General features: G+C 40.0%; 1 protein-coding gene across 7 annotated transcripts in view; it reads right to left on the bottom strand.

Annotated features, from left to right (window-relative positions):
• NCOA2 (nuclear receptor coactivator 2) overlaps positions 1 to 27,130 on the bottom strand; it is a 268,109-nt gene that overhangs the window by 92,225 nt on the left and 148,754 nt on the right. For all 7 annotated transcript variants that reach the window (XM_014862661.3, XM_070481100.1, XM_044780309.2 and 4 more), the window contains 2 exons: positions 8,408 to 8,512; positions 5,510 to 5,682 (listed from right to left, as the gene is read on the bottom strand). In XM_014862661.3, the coding sequence (XP_014718147.1) occupies positions 5,510 to 5,682; positions 8,408 to 8,493 (259 nt within the window). In that variant the 5' untranslated portion in view covers positions 8,494 to 8,512. The remainder of the gene's footprint in view (positions 1 to 5,509; positions 5,683 to 8,407; positions 8,513 to 27,130) is intronic.

The raw sequence follows: 27,130 nt of genomic DNA, 5'->3' as shown, positions 1-27,130 counted from the left end.
ATAGGATAAAAAAGAAGTTGGCATCTGAAATTCAAACTATATGTAGTATATAAGGGATCACTGTTTTTTTAAAAAAAAGAATACATATGTCATTGACCTCCCATTCATTCTCCAAATAATCAGGAGTTTGTCGTATCATAAATATTTGACTGGCCATCCAAAACACTATCTTCAGTATGAAACTAACTACAAGGGCAGGCCCAAAAGACGCTGAGTTCACTAACTAACTACCCTTTCCAGTGTGTCTGATGGATGACTCTGCCACCACCCTGAGGTTTCATTACACGGAACACAAGAAGGCCTGGAAGCATCACCTCCAAAGCCTGATGTACAAAGTTCCTGCCCCTGGAAGGGGCTGATATCAGAGTCCTTCCGTGCACTTCGCTTGGTGACAGCTATTAGTTCACGCCTAGGCTTCAGCTTTGAATAACTGAATTTCCATCAGAGGAACTTCATGCATTTAATATAGGGGGAAAAAAGGGAAGGAAAAACATAATTTTAATAGTTTCTACATTTTACTTTTATGTGCTAGAATTAGGTTGTTTCTATGACTATTTCCTTGAATTTTTAAAAAATTAGTTTATGAATTTGAATCACCTACATTTACAATAAAACCTGCCCACCCCATGCCCACCAGTGGTATACTGGGAAATGCTTAAAAACCAGCTCTTTGAGAGAAAAATAGTAAGCATCACAATGTTTATTACAAATTTTACTAGTATAAAAAGATGTGTAGTATATAATTAATTTACACATGATGATAGGACAACACTCTTTACTGTAAATTTCATATAGCTAATTGATGCTCATAGAATGTTTCTGTTGATTTTTGCCAAACTCTTGTATTGTTGCCAACCTATGATCACAACTGACGAAAGAATATATAGTTCCAACATGAATGTTGATTGAAATTTTTATTTAGGCTAATGAATAAGACAAAAGTGAAATAATGAAAATATATGGTGAAGATGTTGTATGCAGAAATTCAATTGTTCGTAAATTTGTGAGTGACTTTTTTGCTGAATTGGGTATTTTGTGTTAGATGTTAATTATTAACATTTTCTCCATTACTTAATTCTAGAGTGACAGCTAACAAAACAACAAATGAAACCTTTATTTGTAGAGTGTACTAATTTCCAGATTTCCATGGTGTGAATATTCTCACCATGGCTGATTTCCATGTAACACTGTTGAATGTGAACTTAGGAAGAGATGCGGTAGCCACCACTGCATAGTATTTCTATCATGTAGACAGATATAAGACACAAAGAGCCTCGAGAACACAGCAATGGTAAAATGCAGTAAAATAATTAGGAAATGATGAGTTTTAGTCTTCCTCACCTTTGTTTTTATATAACTTAATTATAAGTCTATATAATATTTAAGAATGGCTGTACTTATCAATCGGCTTATAAAATTCTTGAAATTCAACAATTGGCTCTCATTGGTTTATATGAGTTGACTCGAGCACACCACTGCCCATCACCCTCTCTTAAAATACTTCCTTATTTTTCGATGCAATCCTCAATATTAGAAGAAATTCATATATATGTGAAGCAACCTGAAGTTCCAATGTTCTCATACTGCCACTACAATCAAAATTCTATCATTAGGATAATCATGATAAGAAACTAAAATGATCTTTGAGGTTGTCTGATCCAATAAGGAATCTTTCCTCAAATCTAGCTTGTACCAATACCAACAGACCTTTTCATTCTTATTCCTAGTCACTCACAAAACTACTTTTAGAAAAATAATAACAAGGGGTTGAAACCAATTCTCTACCAACTGATAAATAATCATGTATTCAAGGACACTGCAGTAAAGTCGCTTTAAATGAAGTGGCAAATGTTTTCCAAATAATAAAAGTCATTTTAAATTATTATTTTAGAAGAAACAACAAAAGGTGTGGCTACATTGGGATAACAGAAGAGCTATTTAAACAGGGCAATAGTAACGCATTATTTTTGTGGAACTCCCCTCAATGTTTCAGTCACTTTATACTTCAATTTCATTTTTCAAGAGCATAGGAATCACCAAGTATCTTCCACAGAAATTTTTATTTAAGTTTCCAGTTCAGGAGTGTGAAATTGAACACAGTAATCCAAAATTAAATCATTTATATGTTTCATACTGCTTATTATTCTTCTGGAATAGAAGCAATATTAGCCCTCCCAATTAGGAAAAAAGGTTATTTACTATTTATGACTACTGTTTGTAAGTTATAAAAGCCAGAAGTTTTAAACATTTATCAGCATCACGCCAAATGGGAAGAAACATCAAACTTCAATATCAAAAGGCTGGTAGCGGTTTAAGTGCAGATGCTGTGTATACTTGCTCTGCTTCGACAAGGACGACAGCAACGGGGATGCTCTTGGAAGGCTAGCATCTACCAAACAGGTGTCTCATAAAGCGCTACACACAAGACAAGGCTTATTTATTTAAAGAGTTGGTATTCCTCCACCAAATTGCCATCCTTTAGGCCATTTAAAAATATCCTTTTGGGGCCAGCCCCATGGCGGAGTGGTTAAGTTTGCACGCTCCGCTTCAGTGGCCCAGGGTTTCTCAGGTTCAGATCCTGGGTGTGGACCTAGCACTGCTCATCAAGCCATGCTGAGGTGCGAGCCCAAATGTCACAACTAGTATATACAGCTAGTTACTGGGGGGCTTTGGGGAGAAAAAGAAGAAGAAAAAAAGAAGGCTGGCAACTGATGTTAACTCAGGGCAAAGCTTTAAAAAAAATAAATCCTTCCTTTTCTCCCTTTATTTATAAAGGGTATGGGAACTTGAGGAGCAGCTGATAACAGAGTAGACTTGAGCAAAAGTTATGATTTTATTCAGGCAGACACCTGTGGCTGAAATTCAAATAGGTTTGAATAACACTGCAAAGATGGTGGTTGGATTTTATTTATACTGATTGACAGGGGCATTGGTTGGGTGGGCGGGCACACAGAGAGAGAAAGAGCCCAGGTCTGACTTATGGGGTGCTCTTGAACCTTAGCTGGTTGTCAGTGGCTGAGAGCTACCAAGCTGGCCCAAACAGCTCTCAGTGAAGCGGGACACATGGGCTATGCACAGTTCTCTGGCACCTGAAAAATTTGACTTTCTTCAAATGACTCTGTTGGGGGGGATATTCACCACCACTCCCCCACCTTTTTGCCTCCACTTTCTGTCTGAAGGAAGAGCTCACTGTCTGAAGATCTTACCATAGGTGAAGAAAAGAGGGTGTCTTTCGGCTTTTACTGAATACCTACTAAACATTTACTGTGATGGGTACAGTCATGTGTCACTTAATGACGGGGATACATTCTGAGAAATGCGTCATTAAGCGAGTTTGTTGTCATGAGAACATCAGAGTGCACTTACACACACCTAGATGGTATAGCCTACTACCAACCTGGGTTTTATGGTAATAATTGTATGGGACCACCGTCACGTATGTGGTCCGTCTCTGACAGAAATGTCCTTCCGCGGCACATGAGTGTACTTGCTGAGGACGTTTACATCGCTCATAATTTCTTCAACAACCATGCAACCTACATGTTGTGATTGCTAAATTCTATATGAGGAAATTGAGTCTCAGAGAGATAACATAATTCACTCAGGTTCCAAAAGCTTGTAAATGGGAGAACAAGGATTCATATCTACCTTCCGTCTGATTTGATTCTAAAGTCCCTGCTCTTTCTAAAAAACAATTTATTAAACAAGTCATATTCTTAAAATATCAGATTAGTTGAGAACTTATAAGTATATTTGTAGTTTTTATTTGGTCGTTAACTTCTGCTTCCCTTTGCAAAACACCCTACTTTTCCCATTAATAGGAACGTTATTATAAGACTAAGCCATGACAGGGTGTTTACTGTTGCTGCTCCCTGGGTGGCTGTGGTATGCGGCCTTATGATTAAGCCTACAGTGAAAGGATGGCAGAGTCCCAGCAGGACACATCTTAACGTGTTTTATGGTTTGAAGGGGGAATTAACAAGGTTTTGCAAAACTTTTAAAACCTTGTGCAAGACCTTGATAGCAAAAAAAAAAAAAGGAACTGTTTTAAAAAGTACTACCTAACATGCCATGTTCACAAAATTGAATCCTTCAAAATCTTTAGAAACCTGAAGCAAGAAGCATAATGATTTCTCCCCTGCAGTGCTATCAGCAACGGGAGGCACTGGAAAACCAGAACCGGTGATTTCTCCTGAGTTCTAGGAATAACATTTATCCATTTGCTGATACCAAAAAATGAAGAAGATACAAAAGCGAGATTAAACTGAGTTTTGATCACTAGTGAATCTCAAAGGGAAAAGACGGAAGAGGAAAGAGATGAAGGCAGACTGAGATAGGCATGGAGGGAGAAACTCCTTGAATGTTCAATGTTATGATATGATTTTGATGGAGAAACCAGGAAATAGGACTGATTTTTCAGACTGGTCTGGTATTAGAAACCATGTTGTATATACTATGTGAGTATTTTTACATTCTTATAAGACAGAACTATATTTATAAAATCGCTTTATATAAAACTTGGATCAATATTATATGTATGAAAAATGGAAAATGCTATGATGATAATATGCAAATAGGTAGCTAGGATTTTATGATAGAAGGGAGCAGGCGAAGTTTCAGTCTCGCATCCTACAGAGACAAAGACATTATTTTTCTAAAATCCGTCTCTTTTGAATATTATATAGAAGGTAGACAAAATCATGAAGTATAAGATGATACATTCAAGAGGAGATTACAAGAGATAACAATCTGCCTTGCCCTGCAGGAAAGCAGTTTTTGAATACTTCAAGAGCATATGTTGGCCCCGAGCACCAAGACACTGTTCGTACTTGCCTAATACAGATTATTTTTGGCACCACAAAGTCCAATGTGTTTTTTAAAATATTATTTTCTTAATTTCTTTCTGTAGGCAAAAATATCAAAGAAGAGAGGCAGAAAATGATCTCAGAAAAAAAGAAAACCCCAGGAAGAAAGCTGCCATGTCTGGGTCTCAGCTTCACAAGAGGATTCTGACTGGAGGTTTGAGCTTTTCAAATCTCTTGTCATTCAGGATATGAAACTCTAATTTAGTGGCGTGGCCAGTTGAGGCTCTGACTTAATCAGATATGCTGACTAGCTGAAACAGAAGGTGGTTCCCTTCCTCATTTCTGGTTTCCATCTTCAGCTGGCTCCTCACTTGCAAATTGTGACAATCACTTGCCGTGCAAACTATGAAAATTCTGAGGGAAGGGGAGAATCGGTGTGCACCTAACTGAGTTTTACTAGATAAAAAGTGGCATCCCCCTGCCTCACCTCCATCTCCTCTGTCTTTAGGAATGGTTGAATTTTACAGAGAGCCTATTTATACACCACTGCAAGTGATACTTGCATTCATCTTGCACTGTGACATCATTTCCTCATCAATAATTTAAGCATAAGAAATGGATTAAAGGCACTCTGAAGAGACTTCTCACACATGGAAAAACAGAAGCCAACTAAACTCTCCAAAATATTAATTCAGTCCTCTTACCTTGTTCTTTGATCTGACGAATTTGCTTCACAGTTTCTTTTAAGATTGCACATTTGTCAGGTTTGAAGTTAAAGTTGTCTATATCGTTAAAATTTGCAAAAATCAGCTCTGCAAGTTCTTCAATATATTTATTTTCCTGTTCACGATTACGTTTCTCAGTGCTCCTCTTGGGGCTAAAAAGAAGAAACATGTTTTTATTATGAATTTGAAAAAGAGCTATTATGAAAAAGACAAGTATGTGAAACAAGTTCTGATACTATGACAGCAATTTATGGAAACACGGAAGGACTTTGGGGGCAAAAAACTGAATATGCCCCAAATGTTGCATGTTCTTTTGAAATCAAACTTACCCCAGTTCTTAATTATATATTTACTTGCATAATCATTTCTTCAACGTGCTTCATGTCTCCCACTGGACTATAAGCTTCACAATGCCAAGGATCGCCACTGTGCTTAATACAATGCTTGGGACAAGTGGGCATCAAATTTATTGAATAAATAAAGGCATGTTTTAGAAAAGTAAGGGAGGTTACCTTTATAAAACTTTAAAATTTTATTCCAGATTAGTAAAAGAAGAAAGGGAAGTTAACCTGGTTATAACAGGAAAAAATAAATTTCAATGATTTTTGGCAGTGCACAAAAAATAATAAAAATAAATCTTTATAATTTCATAGACTTCTTTAGGATGTTAGTAATCAAACCTAATAGCCTTTTTAGACAATGCAAAAAACCACAGCACAGCTGGAAACAAAAGCGAAACTGACCCAGGCTAGTTGTTAACTGTCCAGGCTGAACGACATGCAAGATATAAACAAGCGGTCCAAGTCCAGCTGAAGTTTTAAAAAGTTAATGGAAGGGAGGGAAAAATAAAAATTGCCAAGATCTTTGCATGTGAATTTGATAAAACAGCAAACTCAAAAGTTCCCTTTGATAATAACAGTGTACAATTTTTTTCCTCAATAGAGGGCCCATTAAATGACATTCAAACAATACAATAAATAAGAAAGCAAGTTGTTTAACGTAGCAACTTTCTGTATTTTTAACATATTTGCGTATAATACCAATTTATAAAATTTTATAATCTGTCACAGACTTCCAGATATTGCCTCTAAATACGAGCTGTATTTTCATAAACTAATAAACCTAAGATGGGACACAATTTCTCCATTTTATAGTGGTTACATGATTTGTCCAAGATCACCCAGTGAGTTACTGGTAACACAGTCACCAGCATTTGGTTTTCCTAAGTCTCATTTGTAGCCCTCGCTTCTACTTTTTTAAGAGCAGGGAAAAGAGGGAGTGGCTGCAATTTGTGGAAGAGCCAAGATCCCCTTGTGGACCCCTACCCCCTCCACCTCCCTCTCTCACTCCTCCAACAATAAATAAATGACTAATAGGTGAGAAAGGGGAGCTGCGTCACAGAGACCTGAGAGCACCAGGAGAGGGCTCGGGGACGTGCCCACCCCACCAGGCACCAGCATGACGCCAGGTAAGAGGGCAGCCTCTCCACTGAACAGCTTCCGTTTGACAAAAATGCCTCCTGAGTAGGACTCCTGAGCATCAAAGGCAGTTGGACAGACAGAAGGTTGTGGTCAGCCAGGAAGTACTACGGAATCTAGAGGCAACACCCAGGAGCTGGGGGCTCGGGATGGAAGGTGACAGCGGCAATTTAACAGGCTTGTTTTGTTGGCAACTGGAAGGGGAAAGGGAATATAAAATATTGGCTTTTTGCTCTTTTTCCCTCTCTTCTTCTCTTAATGACTTTTCCTAGTCCTCTTCCCTGGTTTCCCATCTGACCTTTTTACTAGCCATTTAATAGAAGTTTGTTGTTTTTATCTAACTTTTAAAATAACTTCTATGACTTAGATCATCAAGAGTCAAGTCTCTCTTCTGCGTTCGTTCCCTATTTGCCTCGTTCTCATCCTTCCAAACGGGTAACGACTCAAGTGGTTCTTAATTATCCTAAAACAATAGAAATATAGGTTCTTACTTTCTCTCTCTTTTATATAAATGGTAGTAACTGCATAAACATTTTCTAAACCTTGCCTTTTCTCTGTAACAATATTCTTAAGAGATTTTTTCCATATCAATCCATAAACAGTGTCCTCGTTCTTTTTCATAGCTGTATTGTGTTCTAGGCTATGGATGTGTCATAGCTGTTTAAACAGTTCCCCACAAACATTTAGGTTTTCCTAATCTGTTGCAATTATAAACAATGCTACAACAAGTAACCTCATACAGACATCACTTTGCACGGGTGAAAGTATATTGCTGAAAAATTCCTAGAAGTGGAGCTGCTAGTTCAAAGAGGATCTGCATGTATGATTTTAATAGATACTGCTAAATTACCCCACATGGAGGTTATAGCAACTCGCACTTCTACCCATAATATTTAGCATGGAACTTGCTTTAAAATTATTTGTTTTATTCACTGAAGAGCTACAATCTTTATCACCAACTCAAAATCAAGTGGATCTAACATTTGATGTCTTGCTCATTATAAAAACCAAAACCAAAACCAAACAAGTGTAAAACTCAGGATAAAACTAACGGCAAATTTTTTACTATGCGATCTTCTTGTCTTTATGACATTCTATCATCCAACAGAAAAGAAAATGTGAGAAACTGAAGGTTATAGAATAAACTGGTTTTAAGAGTCAAGTACACAGGAGACATCAGAAGAAGTATGTAGCTTTCCTCTTCTTGTAAAGAATAATAAAATCTGTAACTGATTATCATATCCAAAATGTAAGCTAACTAATATGTAATCCAAGGTTGAAGGGTTAAGGAGAAAAATCACACAATCTTTGAATCAGTGTAAAATCAATGCTAAAATGGCAAAGAAGTGGACGTGGCTTTCATGGGCAATACTGATTCTGTTTCTCACAAGAATCTAACCTGGGTCCAAGCTGGTCAGGACATTCCTTGCGCTTTCTTGTCTCTGCCCTGGATGGGTCAGAGGTGTTTTCTCCCATCCCACTCATCTTGAACACATATCAGCAACTAAAATAGAAAACAGGGGGGAAAAAAGTGAAAAGAGCTGATGACAACATGTTTGATCAATTTACCAACAATGAAAGAACTTCTACTTCAATCAGAAATTTGACAACAGTAATTAACACATTGTTTTCATTATGTGCACTTATAACTTCCAATGAAAAGGCTGCATTTTTTTTTCACCTTGCTTAAAGGTTAAGCAAATGCAAAGATTAACATTTAAAAAACAAACCAGCCTACCTCACTGGGCCCATACTCTTTAAACAGGAGTTGTATTTCAACGGCACCAAGAACTACAATCTGCTGGCCTGGGTTTCTGCTGCCAGCCTCCAGTTTCAGGAGTGATCTTGCACCATGTGGAAACTACAGGTGTTGTAAGGGGCTCCTCCCAGTCTCTGTTTGGGGTTGGCCAATGCGAAGTCTGTGCTGCAACAGCTCCCATGACAGACAAGCCAGGAAGAGGCAGTGCCATGCCACTAAGCTGATGTTTCCCAACCCGACCAGGTAGATCTGGCATCCTTGTCCCAGCCCCCAGTCCTCGCCCTGCATGAGCCCTCTGTAAGGAATGCCCCTTAAACACAGGGTCCTCCTGCCTCCGTGTGGAGTCTCCAGGGCCCTCCTCTCCAGCAGCAGCTGCCCTGAGGCTCCTCCCCAGCTGCCCTCTTTCCATGGCTGCTGGCCTCCCCAGGCACACCTCCCCTCATGCTGCACAGGGCGGTTTCCTCTCACATCCTGCCCCACCCCCCCAGACGATTCTAACTGCTATCACCAAAGGCCTTAAGGTGCACTTGAAAAATCAGGGAACACTGTTGACCTGAACAGAGAAGGACAGTTACTGGCTCCTCCTTGCTGAACAACTTTCAGTAAGAAAATAAAAGGACATATAATAAGAGAATCAGCGTGATCACATTGGTCATCAGTAGCATAGCCAAAATAATACTTAAATATGCAAAGAACAAGAGTCATGGAGGTTTACGTTCTAAAAGAACCAAACAAAGACTTGAGGAAACGGAAAATGGTTATTACTCAAGATGTTTAATAACCGCTGAGGAAAAGAAAAAAAAAAATGCAGCCCAAAAAGTTTAAGTCAGCATTTAAACCCTTTCCTAAAGCTCTAATTCTATGCTACTTCCCCTTCCTTCTGTTCCGCAGGCTTCTCAAATCACCTTCCCCCTCCTTTACTTTCTATAGTGGCTTTTCTTCCTTTACAGATTGGAAAAATCAGAGGGAAGGGCAAGTCAATAGAAGGTCGAGGACTTAAGGAGGACGCCAGAGAGCAAGAGGTTCATCAAGAGCAAGGACAAAGAGGAAGGGGCTAAGAAAACCCCCAAGGCTGATCCCTGTGTCACTGTCACATACCCATCCACCTGCACAGCTGCTTCCTCGGTGTAATGTGGAATGCTCAGTCTCCCTACAGTCATTCCTTCTGGCCTCTACTCTGATCCAAGAGGGCAGAGGAGTTACTTTTTTTTTTCAAGAGTCATGCATAAGTAGGATGAAGAAACATTGTACCAGTTGAGGGAGGTTGCACCAATTGCACATTCTATTCAAGAAGTCACACAGGAGGGGACAGTTCTGAAAGCTAATGCCTGAGTGTCCTGCTGGTAGGAGCAATGTAACCAAGTCCCAAGGTCCTGTACTGTGGTCACATTTTTGGGCTGATAATAAGTATAACCTGTATTCAGTTACTATTCATTTAGCATTTACTATGCACCAAGCAATTCAGACATAATTTAATCATAAAAACAGACTATGAGGGGCCAGCTCAGTGGCATAGTGGTTAAGGTTGCGTGCTCTGCTCCGGTGGCCCTGGGTTCATGGGTTCGGACCCTGGACGTGGACATACACACCACTCATCAAGCCATGCTGTGCTGGCATCCCACATACAAAATAGAGGACGATTGGCAGGGCTGGCCCGTTTGCCGAGTGGTTAAGTTCATGTGCTCTGCTTCAGTGGCCCAGGGTTTTGCTGGTTTGGATCCTGGACGTGGACATGGCACCACTCATCAAGCAATCCTGAAGCAGCATCCCACATAGCACAACCAGAAGCACCTACAACTAGAGTTTTCAACTATGTACTGGGAGGGGTTGGGGAGAAGAAGAAGAAGAAAAAAAAGGAAGACTGGCAACAGATGTTAGCTCAGGACCAATCTTCCTCACCAAATAAAATAAAATAAAATAAAAAATAAAACCAGACTATGAAAGGCAATAGAGCAGAGAAGCTAATGGCCAGTAGCCATGTCCAGGCTCCACCACCTGGTTAGTTGTGGGACCTTCGTGCCTCAATTCTCTCTTCTGTAAAATGGGGATAATCATTAGCACCTACAGCACAGGGCTGCTGAGCGGATCAGCAAAGGGCGGAACTGGGATTCATACACAGGCTTACACAGTCCTACTCTTAACTGAAGCGTTGCGGCAAATGTTCTCCTCATCAAATAAGCATTCTTCCTCTAATCACACAGTAATAGGTAGCTGGGAGAAGCAGCAAGCTCTGGAGTGGATGTGCTTCCATGCTGGACTCTTTGCTCCCCCGATCTGAACATCACCTGTTCATTCACAGAGCGCCTGCCTGGCACTAGAGGGCGGGCACTCAGCACCGTGAGGAGCAGGAAGATTGTGGCTCTCAAGAAGACAGGGTGAGAGGGAAGATCAATTTGTATGTAGGAAAACCTTCAATACGTAAAAACAGGTGAAGGTATCACACAAGTGGTCTGTGCCCGTCTGCCGGCTGGAACAGAGAAGGTCCTGAGCTGGGCCTTGGGGATGGCGGATGAGTTATTACAGCAGGAGAGGGGCCAGGGCACTGCAGGAGGACAGCGTGATGCGGACACCTGAGCACCAGGACCCTTCTCAGATGAGACCGCACCAACAGGCACTGTCAAGATTTCTCTTGGAACCACAATTCCCACGGTTTCACTCAGAGGCATGTAAGAAAAAATGTTTCTCATCCGATCTAAGTAAGCTTTCATCAAACGACCTAGGGGATTTTCACCCTGGAAGCAGCTTTCCATAAATCATAAAAACTTAAGGAAATTTTCATCATCAAAATATAAACTTCAATATATAACAAAATGCCCTATATAGTAGGTCTGTGTGATAACCTTGTTGATGAAAATAGCTATTTTTCCCCTAAAAGTATCACTATGTATATTATAAAGTATAGTACTATCATAAAAATCAGCAAGCTTTTCAAAAGACAACTTAAAAAAGTGTCTGTTTTACTTAAAGTCGAATATACTCAATTTTTGGATTATAATATTAATAGCATCAGCATCATCTACCTTTAAATTTCCCAAAATATATACATACTAATAATTGTAACTCTGCCGGGGGGAGAGCAATGGCACACTTCAACAGAGGGACGAGAAGGCGATAAGGAGTGAAGCAAGGAGCTAACGTTTTCTGCTCTGAGGACAGTCAAACCATTTGAGCAGACTGCAAGGCTGGCTCACAGACCACTCTATCTGTAGCTTTAAAATATCATTCATTTCCTCTCGAAGTAAGTTATTTAAGTGCCAATTTTCTCTTTTATTATTATTATGTGACGGCACCTTAAACACATTTCTTCTAAATCTAAAAGTTTCAGCTTTATGAACATGCTTGCTTCCTTATTTTCTGTGTCTGCCCCATAGGTCCTCTCTTCTGAGCAATTCTGCTGGACCGTGTATGCCCGGTACACATTGCCAAGCAACCTTGAAACCACCAAAGGAAGCATAAGGAGGGGCAGTTGCAGTAACCGGCCAGATTGAGCACAGGTGGATGCACTCTGCCGGCCGCGGCCATCAGGGGTGCGGATGCCCCGTTGGAAACACTGCTCATAGACCGGGGGAAAAAAGACAGTCTCAGATGAAAAAAAGGAAAGGGAGCAAATTTAGGATTGGAACAGAGAATGCAGTAGGGTGGGGGAGGTGGTGACAGGCAGGGGCCATCAGTGGATGTAATCTGAGAGCAGACATGTTGGATTTATGCCCTGCTCTTCAGTGGATGAACCAAATAAATAACAGTGAACTTCATTAATGAGGTGCTCAAAGAGAAGAACTGTGGTGCTCTAATCAAGATGACTGTGACAGATATTCTTAACACCCTGTGTGAGGCTGGGCGGGCAGCAAGTGCTGGAATTTCACACAGGAACGTGTGGTGGGGCTAGGTGAGCTAATTTTTTTCCCCACTCAAGCGACACAGATAAAACCAGAGGTAGAAAGATAGAGTGATCGTTTAGACAGACACATTTATGACTTCTTCTATGCTCTTATGCATAAAGAAACCATCTAAAATAAAATAAACTATGTGGAAAGATGAGTTTTAATGCATTTTTGTAGATGACAGTTAAAAATTAATTTCCAATGAAAAGGTAAGAGACTCAAGGGCAGCAGTGAAGGTTTAGAAATTTTATTTTGTAGGCAGGCCTAAACTAATAGTGTCTTAAATTTTCTCAATTCTGAAAGTGTTCAATGTAAATCACAAAAACTGAAAACGACACAAGTAACCTCTTGGGTCGTCTGTGATGTAATTACAGTCATTGACAACAAACCAGTTTCTACCAGACGTTGAGGGGCTTGCGAAAGGACAAGAGTGGAAAAGGCAAGGACAAGAGTGGAAAAGATGTTTCGATCTGTCCATTCTTGTTATCTACAACAAAACAATAATCCTGCTTTCACTGAGACAGCACGTCCTCCCTTACACGCTCTGATATCAACTTGTATAAACTAGAGAGTAGAGGAGACAGCTATGGCCACGAGAATTAATATATTTTATTTCTTGAAAGTAATAATATTCTGGGAGGGGAGAACAATGACAGTTAAATCCTTAGCATAATGACAGAAAGTAAAATAAAATGTTAAATCACAACGCTATTAAAAAGGGCACTCTTCTTGCATGAAATTCATCAATATAACATAAGGTAAGAAAGCCGTTGCTCACAACACAACCTCATACCATGAAAGCTAGTTCGTCATCCTCCAGAATTCATGGAAACGATAATGTGCATTTTATCTTTTATCAGTACTGGCCATCTTCCAAACGAGGCCTATAACTGTCAGATTTATTATACGCTGAACAAATTCCGTTAAAGAATAAATAAGGATAATACTGTTGCTGAAAACCAAACATAATAAGCAATCAAACATCAGATCTCTATTGCTGGTTCCAAGAAGTATTTTTAAAAAATTAGGCCCTCTCTGAAATTCCTTACTTTGAGATGAAATTTATAACGAAATAACATACAAAGAGCTGTTGAAACAATTTCTCTTATCAACGCCCGCGAGAGGAGGAGCTGCCTGAGAAATTATCTAGCTCTTGACACGAGACCAGAAGGCCTCTCGAGTATCCAAGGCCTTCCAGATCTTTCTGAACTCTCTTCACAAGAGATACATGACATTACTGCGTAATCTGTAGTCTGGTTCTTCACAAACTTTGTAAATCTAAGAAATAGGGAGTCTTAAAAATGTACATAAATCTTCACCTAAACACTTTTCCATTTTTATTCTCAAATTAATTCTGAAAGGGTAATCTTTAGAGGCTGCCATCACTCAGAAGTCTGCCTCAACAGTTAACCACACATTCACTGTTTCTTTATCACAAGTGAAAACATTGGCTCATTCTAAACTCGAAACAACTTCTCCCCCAAAGTATACTGTGATCCAGGAGGGATCCCTTTATTTTACAAAAGCGAAATTTCTGGGCCAGACTCTGATAAGCCTCAGAAAACACACTATCTAATGTTTAAATATACAAGCTGTGCTTTCAGGATGGGGGTGTCTGAGAAAGGGCCACCGTTTGGAAGTCAGGAAGACGAGACAGCAGAAAAGACATCCAATCGACGGAGGAGGGGAAGTACCTCCTTCCAACAGTGCCAACCGGACAAAATCACCCAAAGCAAACATTATGTTGGCAAGATCCCAACTTTTGGCAAGAGTTAAATAAATATTCTATGCACTAAAGACGCAGATCATGCAAGGATATATTGTTGATTCATAGAAACCAGCACACAAGGAAGCAGCCCACCTGTGACGCAACCCGAGTCAAAGTGTCGATTTCTGAACGAGGGATGAGAGCACACAGAAACACCAAACGGCCCCTCCCATGGGCCACACAACTAACGCATTCAACATACTAAGAGAGGATGCTCTACAATATTTCAGAAATACATTTTAGCTAGGAAAATGGTCTATTATTTTCCCCAAAGTGTTATTACTCTTTTGAGCAGATCCTAAGAACACTTTTCACTTCATCTTTACATAACACTATATTGCTTCTTGCTTTGCACACAATAAAATTTTCATTTACCTCACACATTACAGTACATATCTACAGACTCAGACTTACCAAACTGCACGTTAATTCACAGTGACAACAGTTAGTGACATTGTCACATAGTGACAATAGGTTGCAAAGTTTTAGGAGATTTACTCCACATAAATGCAGAATAAAAGGCATCTTATTTGGAACCAAATTCTCAGCTTAACTTCACTACTTTTGAGCAACTTACTCTACACTTCACTTTTTTATTAACTGCAATAAGCCAAACACAAACTACTATTATTAGGATATGATTTTTTCATAATATAAGACTAACAGTTTGCAGCTGGATACAGGATTAAAGAAAATAACATATCCTACAACCACAAGTATTCTTCTCCAAGTCAAATGGCTTCAGCACCTACCTTCTCTTATGCTGTTTCTTACTCCATGGAACAGTTATAATAACAGTGTAGAAACAAATGTTTAAGCTAAAAATTCCTTCCTTTCCAATACGCTCCGCTCTTAGATTTACTTGTGTATAATGGCCTTAAAGTGGTATATTAGACAGTAACTAGAAGACATATTCCATTTTCTGACTGAAAGCCAATAATCCTCATGAATTTTTTAGCTGGAAGACACTTCAAGATGCCATTGGGAAGATGGTAATAAACACATTAGGCTGCAAACGGGCAGCGGGAGCTCTTTAACACATGCTGCAATAATGAAAGAAAGGGCTAAATTCACGTTCACGTGTTACACAAATAATTTGCGGTAACATTTCCGTCATCTACATCTCTCTTAAAGAAGGAAAAATCCTCTCTTAAAGTCTTATCTTAACAAAATTACGTGCAGAATATGTAAGTAGCAGAGAGCTGTGCTAAACTATCATTGCCACCGGGGGAAACGCCTGGTGTGACATCAGTGACAGAAGAAGGTTTCTACTTTCTGAGTTCTCATAGGCGAAGTGCCTTAATATAGCCAGTCACTGGGCTGCTTGTATAGCCAGCGACGTCAGCCGGTGCTCACACGGCCAGGAATAGCAAGACTAGGTTTTAATAAGGCCTCAGATGAGAAAACATGGAGGGAAGAAGCCGCATTCCCTGCATAACGTAAGCCTTTCCCTTCCCTTCAAGCGGGGTGTACTTTGTCCCTATTTAAAATTGGGAAAACCAGTTTTCACTGAAGGCTTAGCATTCTGGAAAGAAGTCATCCAACTAAGAACTACAAGGTAGTGCTTGTGTCCAAGTTTCAAAACTTGTTCAGATTAAAATTCAATTATCTTTCTTTACTCTGAAACCTATTCTAAACTTCTTATGAGATTTTCTAAAAACTGCCTAATTTATGAGGAAAACTTACTGAAATGGCAGAGCAAGACAGTCTATGCCTATATAACAAGTATTTTTATTATTCCATTTGTAAAAAATTTTAATAAATAAATGAGCGAGAGTCCTCTCTTCCCATAGTATAATATTGTTTCCCCTTTTTTGGCTAACATATTGAGTACTTATTATGAATCAAGCACTTTGCACACATTTTCTTGCTTAAAAACCCACATTTTTATGTTTTTATATACGTACACACACACACACACTCTGACCCCTTACAGATTATCTAACCTCTCTGACCTGTTTCCATAAGTAATTTGCCCAAATCACACAGATAATACAGATCAGGAGTCAAACAGGTGTAATTATAATAACTACCATTCATTGAGTGCTTCCTATCCTGGCAGGCACTCTCTACGTACTTTACATATCTGAACTCCAGTTCCTGTAATGACCTGTGATTATCACCATTTTACAGAAAGGAAACTGAGGTACTGAAGAGATAAAGTAACGTGACCAGGGCCACACAGTTAGGAAGTTCTAGAGCTCGTAAGTGAATCCAAACAGTTCCTCAATTCCTAACCACAGCACTGTGAGCACTGAGGTTTCTCTATTTTAACACTTTCACTGAAGAGAGAAATATAAACTTATGCATATTATAGAAAGTGATATGTTTTAATTTAATTTGATAAACAGTGAACATGTAATTTGAAAGTACTTTTTGCTAAAAATGTAGCAGTATCATTGTAAAATGCCAAACACTTCTTTCTGCAAAAAATGGACATACTTTAAACTCATTTGTCTATTCATTCAATAAATAATTAATGCAACAGGCACTGTTGTAGACATTGGAGAAAGAGTCAGGAACAAAACAGACAGAAAGCTCTGTCCTCCTGAAGTTCACGTTCTAGTGCAGAAAGGAAATCGTGCCTCAGCTCATGAGCAATTATTCCCTGAGGGGAAATGAAGTATTACTGTCATTATTGAATTTATTATGAAGTTATTGAAATAACGAAACCAGCTAGGAATTTTTTTCTGGCACACCAAGAATGCTGAGTTTCATTCAAATTGGTAGAAGCCTGTTTTTCTATAGAATCAGTAGTAATTGATTAATTTAAAAATTCAGTTACCAAGAGCAATTATAGAAAATGATACCTACTACTTTAACTCATTTTAACTTTAACCATAAAAATATACACTTGAGTACCAGTCTCCACTGGAGTTTCATGTTGTCTTTTTGCATAAATATACCTATCATTAAGGCACTGTCTACTACTTCCAAGTTTTGTTTATTTAAAATAGGTTACAACTTAGAGACACTTAAGGTTTCTTATAAGTGCTTATGAGGTACAGATTTTTATTATTTTTTCTCAGTCTTCTATAGACGTGTTGCATATACCTATTTCCTAGCAGTTTTTTCCCATTTAACTGAAGTTTTCAAAACACTTATCTTAGTTTTTATAGAAACATATATGACTTTTCAAACTCATACTTACTCAGTTACATAACATTTAATTAAATGATGTAGTTACAATAACAAGTACAACTGGCATAAACCAGTTGGGACAAGGAGCTGCCTCTTGGTAGGCACGCAATGTCCCTGCTGGGGGCAGGAGTGTGGGGGCACTGCAGCTGCCCGCCAGCCTGGGACATGCAGAGCTCAGCAGCATTAGCCCTGTGTTTTACAGATGGGAATGCGGATCAGGTGGTTATTCCAGCCCACCAGTCCCAAAGGAGGTTGACTAAGAAAATCAGAATTTACACAAAGCCAACCTGAAGGCAGGGGTCGTTCACTCATTCAACAAATATTACTGAGTATCTATTATGTGCCATGCATGGTTCTAGGTATTGAGGAATACAGAAATGAAAAAAACAGACCAAGTCTGTTGTCTATCACTCTCATATTCTAATGGGGGGGGGGGCGGGGAGGAAGAAATAGTAAAATAAACAAACCTTTACTATATCAGATATCGATTAGAGCAACAAAGAAAAATAAGGTAGGGTTAGGATAGAGTACAACGCAGATGGGGGTGAGGGGTGCTATTGTAAATAGGTGGCCAGGAAAGTTCTTTCTTGATAGAGTGACATCTGAGTACACACCTTTCTAACAGAAGTCTAAGATTCATAATAGAATTTCTTTATTACGCAACCATTAAAACAAAATTCATCAAGTCGGACAATGGAGTGGCTAAGAGCAGATCCTCTGGTGTCAATTCTGGTTTGGGATCCCTGGAATACCACATATTAGTTATGTTAATTGTGTTAATTAACCTCCTTGGACCTACATTTCTTCATTTGTACAACTGCAGAAATAACACGTACCTCTCTCTGTACGTTTGCTGAGAGCATGAAATGGAAAGGGCACAGAACTGCGACCGGCACCCAGTAAGGGCTTGTGTAACAAATGTTAGGTGATATTATAGGTTGAATTTAATAGCATGCAAATATCTATGAAATGATCTAAGCCGTTAGTGAATACGGCTGGAGAGGAAAATTAATTTATAGAAAAAAAATTGTAAGAAAATCCACCAAAACATAAGCAGTTAAAATTGTTTTGATGAGCACTATGGGTGTAATTTAATTCTTGTATTTTCCAAATTTCCTTTCATTAACACACCAGACTTTTATGAGTTTACAAGAAGAAAGGAAAGAAGGAACAGAGAAAGAAAGGGAGGGAGGGAAGGAAAGAAGGAAAGCCGGCTGTGCTGTGGGAAAAAAACAAAAACAAGAAATCCAAATCGAGATTCTTTTAAATAACCAGGTCTCTGGAATGCAAATGACAAATGTACAAATTGCTTACATGCATATTTTCAGGAGGAACACTGCATAAAGTAAGGTAAATCTACTCTACAGAAAGTGGCACAGAGACTGCCTAAAGGGAATGAAATAAGAAACCGCACCTCATTTTACCCATGAGTGTTAGCAGTGCAATTTAAAGTATTGATTATTTCCTTTGGTAAATCAAGGGATATTCTACAACAGTTTCCAAACTACTAAATCTATATTACAACCAATTTATATTTCTCCAAATTTACCCTATGTTCTATATAAGAAAGATGGAAGCTCTTGGTCATTGTGAACTCATTACCATATTCTATTCTCCTTAACTTTAGGAACTTTCTCATGTTTTCTCTCCTACTGATACGACTCTTTTAAAGCAAGAAAAATACCCAAATCATAAGAGCCTTCCAATGAAAGTTACCAAAACTGCTCCTCCTCCTCAGAAAAATCTTACCCTTCTGGTTGGGCTGAAGGGCCATCCTCTTTAGGAAGGCTTGCCAGATTCCCCCAGGAAGAATTAAAGGGTCCCTTCTGCTTGTTCCCAGCCCATGGGACATAAAATTAAAATAACACTTCTTTCTCCTGCATCATTAGTTGCCTCTTGGCACGCACCATGCGCATGAGCCAGCCCTGCGTGGGCCCCAGGCAGACCACTGCAGTTTCTTGGTGCCAGATACGAGACTTAAGCCGTGCTTCTTTCCTCCCTTCTCTCATTCACACTCATTTAACTCCTAACTTTCTTAGGAGTTCTTTATCTCCACTCAAACAGGAAAACAACATAGGGGCAAAACTTTTAAGCATGTCCCAGGGGCAAGGTATAGGACCCAAATTAAACGCCTGTGGTAAGAGAAGAAATAACGCACACAGTAAGATGTCTTTTTCTGAAATACTCTTCTTTAGGTTCTCTGTTCTTTACCTCTTCTCTATAGAAGTGGAAAATGAGCAAGGAGAAAAAACTTGGTTTGGGGAGGACTTACAATTCATTTTTTCACCATATGAATTCCTACAAACTTTCTTTTGGTCAGATGATTACAATAGCTCCAAACAGTATGTGCTATGAGGCAATGGTTGCCATTAAAAATAGAAAAAAGGCAGTTCTGGATCAACAGAAGACTTCCTTCCTCCAAAAGAATCCAATTTGGCCTTAGAAAAATATGCCAAATTAAGCATTTTTATTTGCAAATAAGACATACCTACAGACGGATTTACTGAGAATGACTAGAATTTAGAAAGTTATTTACAAGAATTCATTATTTAAAAAGAATTTAAAAACTACCTTGGCACCTGAAAATACGAGCCGAGACACTTCCCTTAACCATTTTTTCCCTCTCACTTGTTGAATTTTGGTAATCACCAAAACCACCCACTCTGTCGCTTATGAGAATGTTCTACTGCAGCTCAAGTTTCCAACGTGGGACACAAACAGCTTTCATATTGTTACCATTGGAAGTGGACAACGGAGCCCAGTTCTCTGACCTCAGGAGCAGAGGCCAGGGAGCCCTCTAGTTTGGGTGGACTCTGTGAAGAGCACAGCGTTGTCCTGGCCAGCTGTAAGCGGAGGGTCTTCTCCCCTTTCTAGTTCCAGACGGAGTTCTCGCATTTTGCGGAACTAAAACTGTAACTGGACTCAGGAATAGTAGCTTCTGATCACCCCTTGGGAAGCGAATACAAATTTAAGCCCAAATGAGCTTAAAGTATGTTACAAATAATAATTTAATGGACTAAATAAAGCTGGTCTAGAATGGGCATTGAAAAGATTAAAACAAACTCCCCCTATTGTAGGAGGTGCTGTTGTCTACCTTTTGTGTCTTTATCCTAAAACGTGTTTGTGCTGAGAGAGAGAGAATAATTGTTTTGTAAAACCTACACCTATGGATAAGGATCTGAAGACTCCTGCGCCTGATTTAACCATAACCGGCAAGTAATAAGCGCGAAATGGAACTTTAAAGAAATTAAGATAATTGCTTGACACCTCAGAGACAGCTAACTATATTATATTCCTTTCGTCTGGTACCGAAATCAAAAGGATGAGGATTTATTAAGCGGAAACTCAAACCCTGGTTCCAGTTGGGCGAGATGATGTGGAGATAACTAAGGCAGCTCTCGGAGATCTCACAACACGTTACATATATGTGCAAAACACAGGCATATGATTTCTTTAGTTTGGCGTTTTGTTTTAAGCCAAAACATAGAGCAATGACTATTACTTAGGATAAAAATACATTTGGGCCCTGGGCAATTAAGTTTTATATAAGGTTAAGCTTCTAATTAATACAGGTCTCTTTTTTGTATTAAAAATATAACCTAAATCATAGGGTTTTAATTTAAAAATCTATTTGCATTTCTCTCCTTCTAATGTATGACTGCACTGATAATTACTAAGTAGCTGCTAAGGGCAAATGACTGTGCTCTGTGGACACTGGACACAGTAATACAATCACTGAGTAAGAAACAGAATTTCATGTCAGGAAATCAAAGATTCAGGAAGAAGAAACAAGTACGGAATTAACCAACACAGAATGAAAGTGACAATGTGCTAATGAGAGGAAACTTACTTCTTCTTGTGGGGAGCCTCAGCAGAGGGTTTATGAACACTTGAGCTGAGTTTTAAAAAACAGGTAAAATCTCTCAAATCGAAGCTGGGGGGCTGGTGAGAGTATCTGAGATCCCAGCAGGGGGCCACACGGCACAGTTAATAACGAGCAGGGCTGGGCAAGGCCTGCTGGGGGAGACTGCATGGGCCCACGACTCGACATCTGGGGAGCCTGGATCTTTCCCTGCTCACTCAACCTCTTTTCCTCTCAGGTGGCTGTCAGGCCCTGGTTATGGTGCTGGCCGCAACCTACCCGAACCAGGGCAGCCCTAGAGCTGTGGTGCTCAAAGTGCCACCCGCTGCAGCCCAGCCGACTGACCGAGGAGCTCTGGAGGCGGGGCGGCACCCCCACGAGCCAGCCCTCCCCTCACGCTGATGTCTGCTGAGGGTCAGGGACCACAGCCCGAGCTTTAGAGAGAAATGCTCTTGCCCCACCAGTGACCTGCAATCTGACTAACTCATAGTCATTATCTTCTTCTTTGAGGGAGAAGGAAAGGGAGAGAGAAGGCAGAGTACATTTTGCTCATTGAATTCATTTATTCACCAGATATTTAAGTACCTACTGCGTAGAGTCAGAATACAGAAAATGTTAAATGCTAGAATGAGTAGTAGTCCTGTTGATTAATAAACCATGGGCACACCGAAAAAGTTTGGAGCAGAGATGGTAAAATCACAGGCTAGAAAGATTAGCTCAGTAAGGGTATAAATGGCATTTCTGGCAGTGTAGGGAGCAGGGCCTGAAGACTAGCTAATAGGATATTGCAAAAGGCCACGTACTGTATGACTGCATTTATATGAAACATCCAGAATAAGCAAATCCATAGAAACAGAAAGCAGATTAGTGGTTGCCAGGGCTGAGGGGAAAGGCAGTGGGGAGTGAGTGCTAACAAGTACAGGGTTTCTTTTTGAGTTGATGAAAATGTTCTGAAACCAGATAGTGGTGATGGCTGCACAACTTGCGAATAAACTAAAAACCACTGAATCGTACACTGTAAAAGGGTGAATTCTACCTTACGAGAATTAGACCTCAATAAAGCTGTTACTGAAAACAAAAACCAGAAAACAACAAAAGCCCCCAGCAAAAACGTGGAATATAAATAGATGGTTTGCAAGTATTTGGAAAACACACTGGCACTTATTATGAGCAAGAATGACTTCTCTAACAAGAATTCATCCCAAATAAATTTTCCTTATTCTTTTTGCTAAAGAGATTGGAGTAAGAATTTTATTTTTTTTAAAGTTTTATTATTTTTGCTCACAAAAAGTAATACATGCTCATAGTAGAAAATATAAAATGCTAAAGAATAAAACCACATACATTCCTACCACCCAGAGAACCACTATTAACTTAAAAAAATTTCTGTTCAATATTTTAAAATGTATTTATGTATACAATTAAGCACAAACTGTATATACAATTTTAAAGATGCCTTTTTGTTTTTTCTTAATGTTATACACTAAAATCTTTCCATGATATTAAATGTCTTTATAAACATAATTATTTTTCTTTTTTTTTTGAGGAAGATTAACCCTGAGCTAACATCTGTGCTCATCTTCCTCTACTTTATACGTGGGACTCCTGCCACAGCATGGCTTGCCAAGCAGTGCCATGTCTGCACCCGGGATCTGAACCAGGGAACCCCGGGCCGCCAAAGCGGAACGTGCGAACTTAACCACTGCACCACTAGGTTGGACCTATAAATATAATTTTTAATGGCTTTATGATATTCTATCATATGAAGATACCAAAATATATTCAACCGCTTTCGATAAAATTCACAACAGTAATAGGTATGATGATTTTTAAAAATACTTTGCCAATTTGAAGATTATGGCATGACATTATTTTATAAGTTAAACTGATTACTGATAACTGGATATCTTTAAGACGTTTATAAGCACTTCACTTGTACTTTGATAAAGGAATGGAGAGTCAGGGATGTGGCACAGATACAGTATGTTCAAGTCAGCTAGGCATCTGACATAAAGTATTGTGAAGACCAAAGCAAAATGTGGCTTCCACCGGCAATTCCCAAATCGGGCTGCTAGGGAGTCACCCAAGGAGCTTTTGAAAATACGGATTTCCTGGCTCCACCCCAGACCCACTCAATCAGGACCCCTTGCAAAGGACCCCCGTGATCAGTGGAAGCCTGCTCAGCACTGACTGGAAAGGAAGAGCAGCATTACAACTCTGGGCTGGATGACAACGGAGAATCAGCCAAGGCTGGTGGAATAACATTCTTGGAGTTAATTAACTGATTATTATAAACAAAGAGAAGTTCTCCAGGCTAGTCTAGTTTTTTTTTTAATCAGCGACTTGAACAAAGCATCTGTTTATCACAGGCAGATGACATAAAGCATAGCTATCACGTATGATAACAAGATTTTTTGAAAATCTTAAGATTAGCAGTCTAGAAAAAAGGGTCCAACATTATTTATTCAATATCTTTTTATTATTAAAATAATGTAAACACCTTAAAAAAACAATAAAGAACAGAAAATGAAAAGCCCTCATAATTCTTATATTCTAGTGTATTCAGGATTCGGATTTGGACAAAGACAAAACTTCCGTCACATTTGGTCACCACTGTTATTCTGAGACTGTCTTGCGCTTCTCTCCCGGGACCACCTATACCAATTTGACTCCATCCTGCGTCTCTCCCTGCGCCTTCCGAAGTCCTCACCCTGTACGCACAAATTCCCCTCCATCCTTACCCGAGAACAGAATCTCCAGCCTTGTCGGCCCTCCTGCCAGGCCTCCGCTAGCTACAGCCCACCCCAGTAGAAGCTGCCTGGGCTCCTGTGACACACATACTAGGGACGGGAGGTGGGGCCACACTCTCTGCGTTCCTCAGAGCAGCTACAAGGGTGGCCCTGTGTGAAAATCCCTGCTCCTCTGGAGCCCATGCCATACAACACCCTCTGTCTATGCTCTGGTCTCAGACTTCCCAACGTGCCACTTAATCCTCCCATTTACTGAAAAGTTTGCCACCTGATCAGTTCTTCCTCTCTAGCCCAAATCTGGTCACGTCCAGAGTGATTTCAAAGTCTATACGAGTGAGTTAATACCTATCCACACAGGTCCTCTGTCTGTCTCAACACCAACAAAATTCACCTCCACTTCACTTCAGCTACTGCCTCCTAGGATCATACCCTGAACCTTGTTATCACACAGAATTGTTGCCACTTGAATGCCATTTTTTGCCCACAAGCTTCTAGCATGCTAGCTTTCTTATTGCTTCCTCCTCCATAACTGGTCTTCAGTGTATAAGGAACTCCTTGCCCCTCTGGCTCATCTCATTTCCCTCCCTTGCTAGCTAGATCCACCACCAGCTCCCTAGCACCCTCAGTGCCCTTCCATAACATCTCCTCTCACAGAATTCGCTCCAGGAAACTTAACGCCAAGATTTCTCCTCTCCTGTAAGTGGCAAGCTGGGCACTGATGAAGAAAATCATACAGCGAAGGGGCAGAACGGCCCCACATTTCAAGGTTTCTACCCCCACGATTACCACCAGCTTTAACCACTTCAGCAAACGGCCGTTCAGTTTGATTTTACTCCCCTTCCCCTCCTCCTGCTTGCAAACGTGCGCACTGCTGTCTTCAGCATCAGTCCTGGTGACAGAGGATGTGTGACCCTCCTCCTGTAAACACTAACCATTCCAGCCCCTTTTCCTACTGCTCTCCCCACCTTCTCTGAGGCTTTGCTACAAAGCTGCTTTTTACCAAATTTTCAACCTCTTCCTCTCTACTTAAATGACCCTCAGGTCATTTCCGTCCTTTAAAAAAAAATGCCCCTGGAATCTGAATCCTTCTCTAGGAACCATCCAACCTCGCATCTTTCCTTCAGATCCAGACCTGTCCAAAGGCTACAGGTCTGTGGGTCCTTACCCAAAACACTCGGGGGCCAGAGAATTTAGAATTCAGATAGATGGATATGTTTTAATTTTAGAAAGAGAATATGTGGCACATACCATATTTCATAACATCCCCAGGGGCGCCTGGGGAAGCATTCTGTAATCAAATGCAATATTATTTCTGCAGTGAAACATATGAATATTCACACTAAGTGGGACAAATGAAGATTATAAATCATCTCACATCCATTCAGGTCAGGTTTCACTGCCAAATGAGTTATAAAAACCTTTCCATTTTCAGAGTTTGTTGAATTCTGAGATTCAAATAAGGGAATATAGGCCTGTAGTTTATTCCTGCTCCCTTCCCCACTTTATGATCCAAAACAACCACAATTCTTCCCCATCGTCCCACTGAGTCTGCCTTCCCTCCTGCTCCACGACACTCGAACACTAATCTACAGAAATTCCGGCGCGCCGCATGTGAAGATCCCCAGCCTTGCTGCTGTGTCTGTCACTCGTCATCAGGTCCCCCAGTGACTCCTCCTTGAGCCTCCCTATGCCAAGGCTTCCACGACAGAGCACTCTGTAGGGCCTCCTCTTAGAGTGCTTAATGATTCCTTTTCCGTCTCTTTTATGGAATCTTTTTCTTTGGAGTTCTGCAGGCTTTCATTTCAGCCCCATCCTCTCCTCAGTCGTCATCTTTTTTAAAACGGTCTTTTTAACGGCTTTTCTGAGGTATAATTCACAAGCCATAAAATTCACCCTTCTAATGTATACATTTCAGTGGTTTTAGTCTGATCATAGAATCGCGCAACCATCACCATACTTAGTTCCACATTTCATCACCCCAAAAGGAAACCCCACACCCACAGGCAATCACTCCTCACTCTCTCCCCTCCCCGTGCCTTGGCAACCACTACCACTCTCTGTCTCTATGGACTTGCCTAATCTGGACACTCCATATAAATGGAATTATATACTATGTGGCTTTTTGTGTCTCATCTGTTTCAATGAGCATAATGTCTTCAAGGTTCAGCCATATTGTAGCATGTATCAGTAGCTCATGCCTTTTGATGGTCAAATATTCCAATGTGTGGATATACCACATTTTGAACTGCCAGACTCCTTTCCACGTGGGTACACCATTTTATTTTCCCACCAGCAATGTCCAAGGGTTCCAATTTCTCCATATTCTCATCAACACTTATTATTTTTCTTCTTTTTTATTATAGTCATTGTACTGGGTATAAAACAACGTCTCATTCTTGGTTTGATCTGCATTTCTCTAATAACTAATGAGGGTGAGCATCCTTCCGTGGGCTTAACTGGCCATTGCATATCTTCTTGGAGAAATGTCTACTCCAATCTTTGTCTGTCTTAAAATGAGGTTCTGCAGTAATTCTTAGCATCACTTTGGAGTTATGACCTGCTCTGAGAAGATGCTCAAAGCCACAGAGTGAAACCACATAGACACAAAATACATACAAAACAAGGCATACAATTTCCCTAAGACGCCACTGACCCACCAAGGCCATTCACGGACCCTCCAGATCAAGCACCTTCTTCTCCACCATAGCTTCTCAACCCGGGCTGACTATTTAACGGTCACCTGGGGAGCTTTTAAAAAATACAACATTACCACATGATCCAGCGATTCCACTGCTGGGTATAGACTGAGAAGAACTGAAAGCAGAGCCTTAGATATGTGTACACTCATATTCACAGCAGCATTATTCACAGTCAAAAGGCAGAAACAACCCAAATGCCCATCAACAGACGATCAAACAAAACGTGCAGAGACATACAATGGAATATTATTCCTCCTTAAAC

Source organism: Equus asinus, chromosome 12, assembly GCF_041296235.1.
Source record: "Equus asinus isolate D_3611 breed Donkey chromosome 12, EquAss-T2T_v2, whole genome shotgun sequence".
NCBI classification, from domain to species: Eukaryota; Metazoa; Chordata; class Mammalia; order Perissodactyla; family Equidae; genus Equus; species Equus asinus.
Note: the sequence above shows the minus strand (reverse complement) of the source record. Positions and strands in the feature narration are given on the sequence as shown.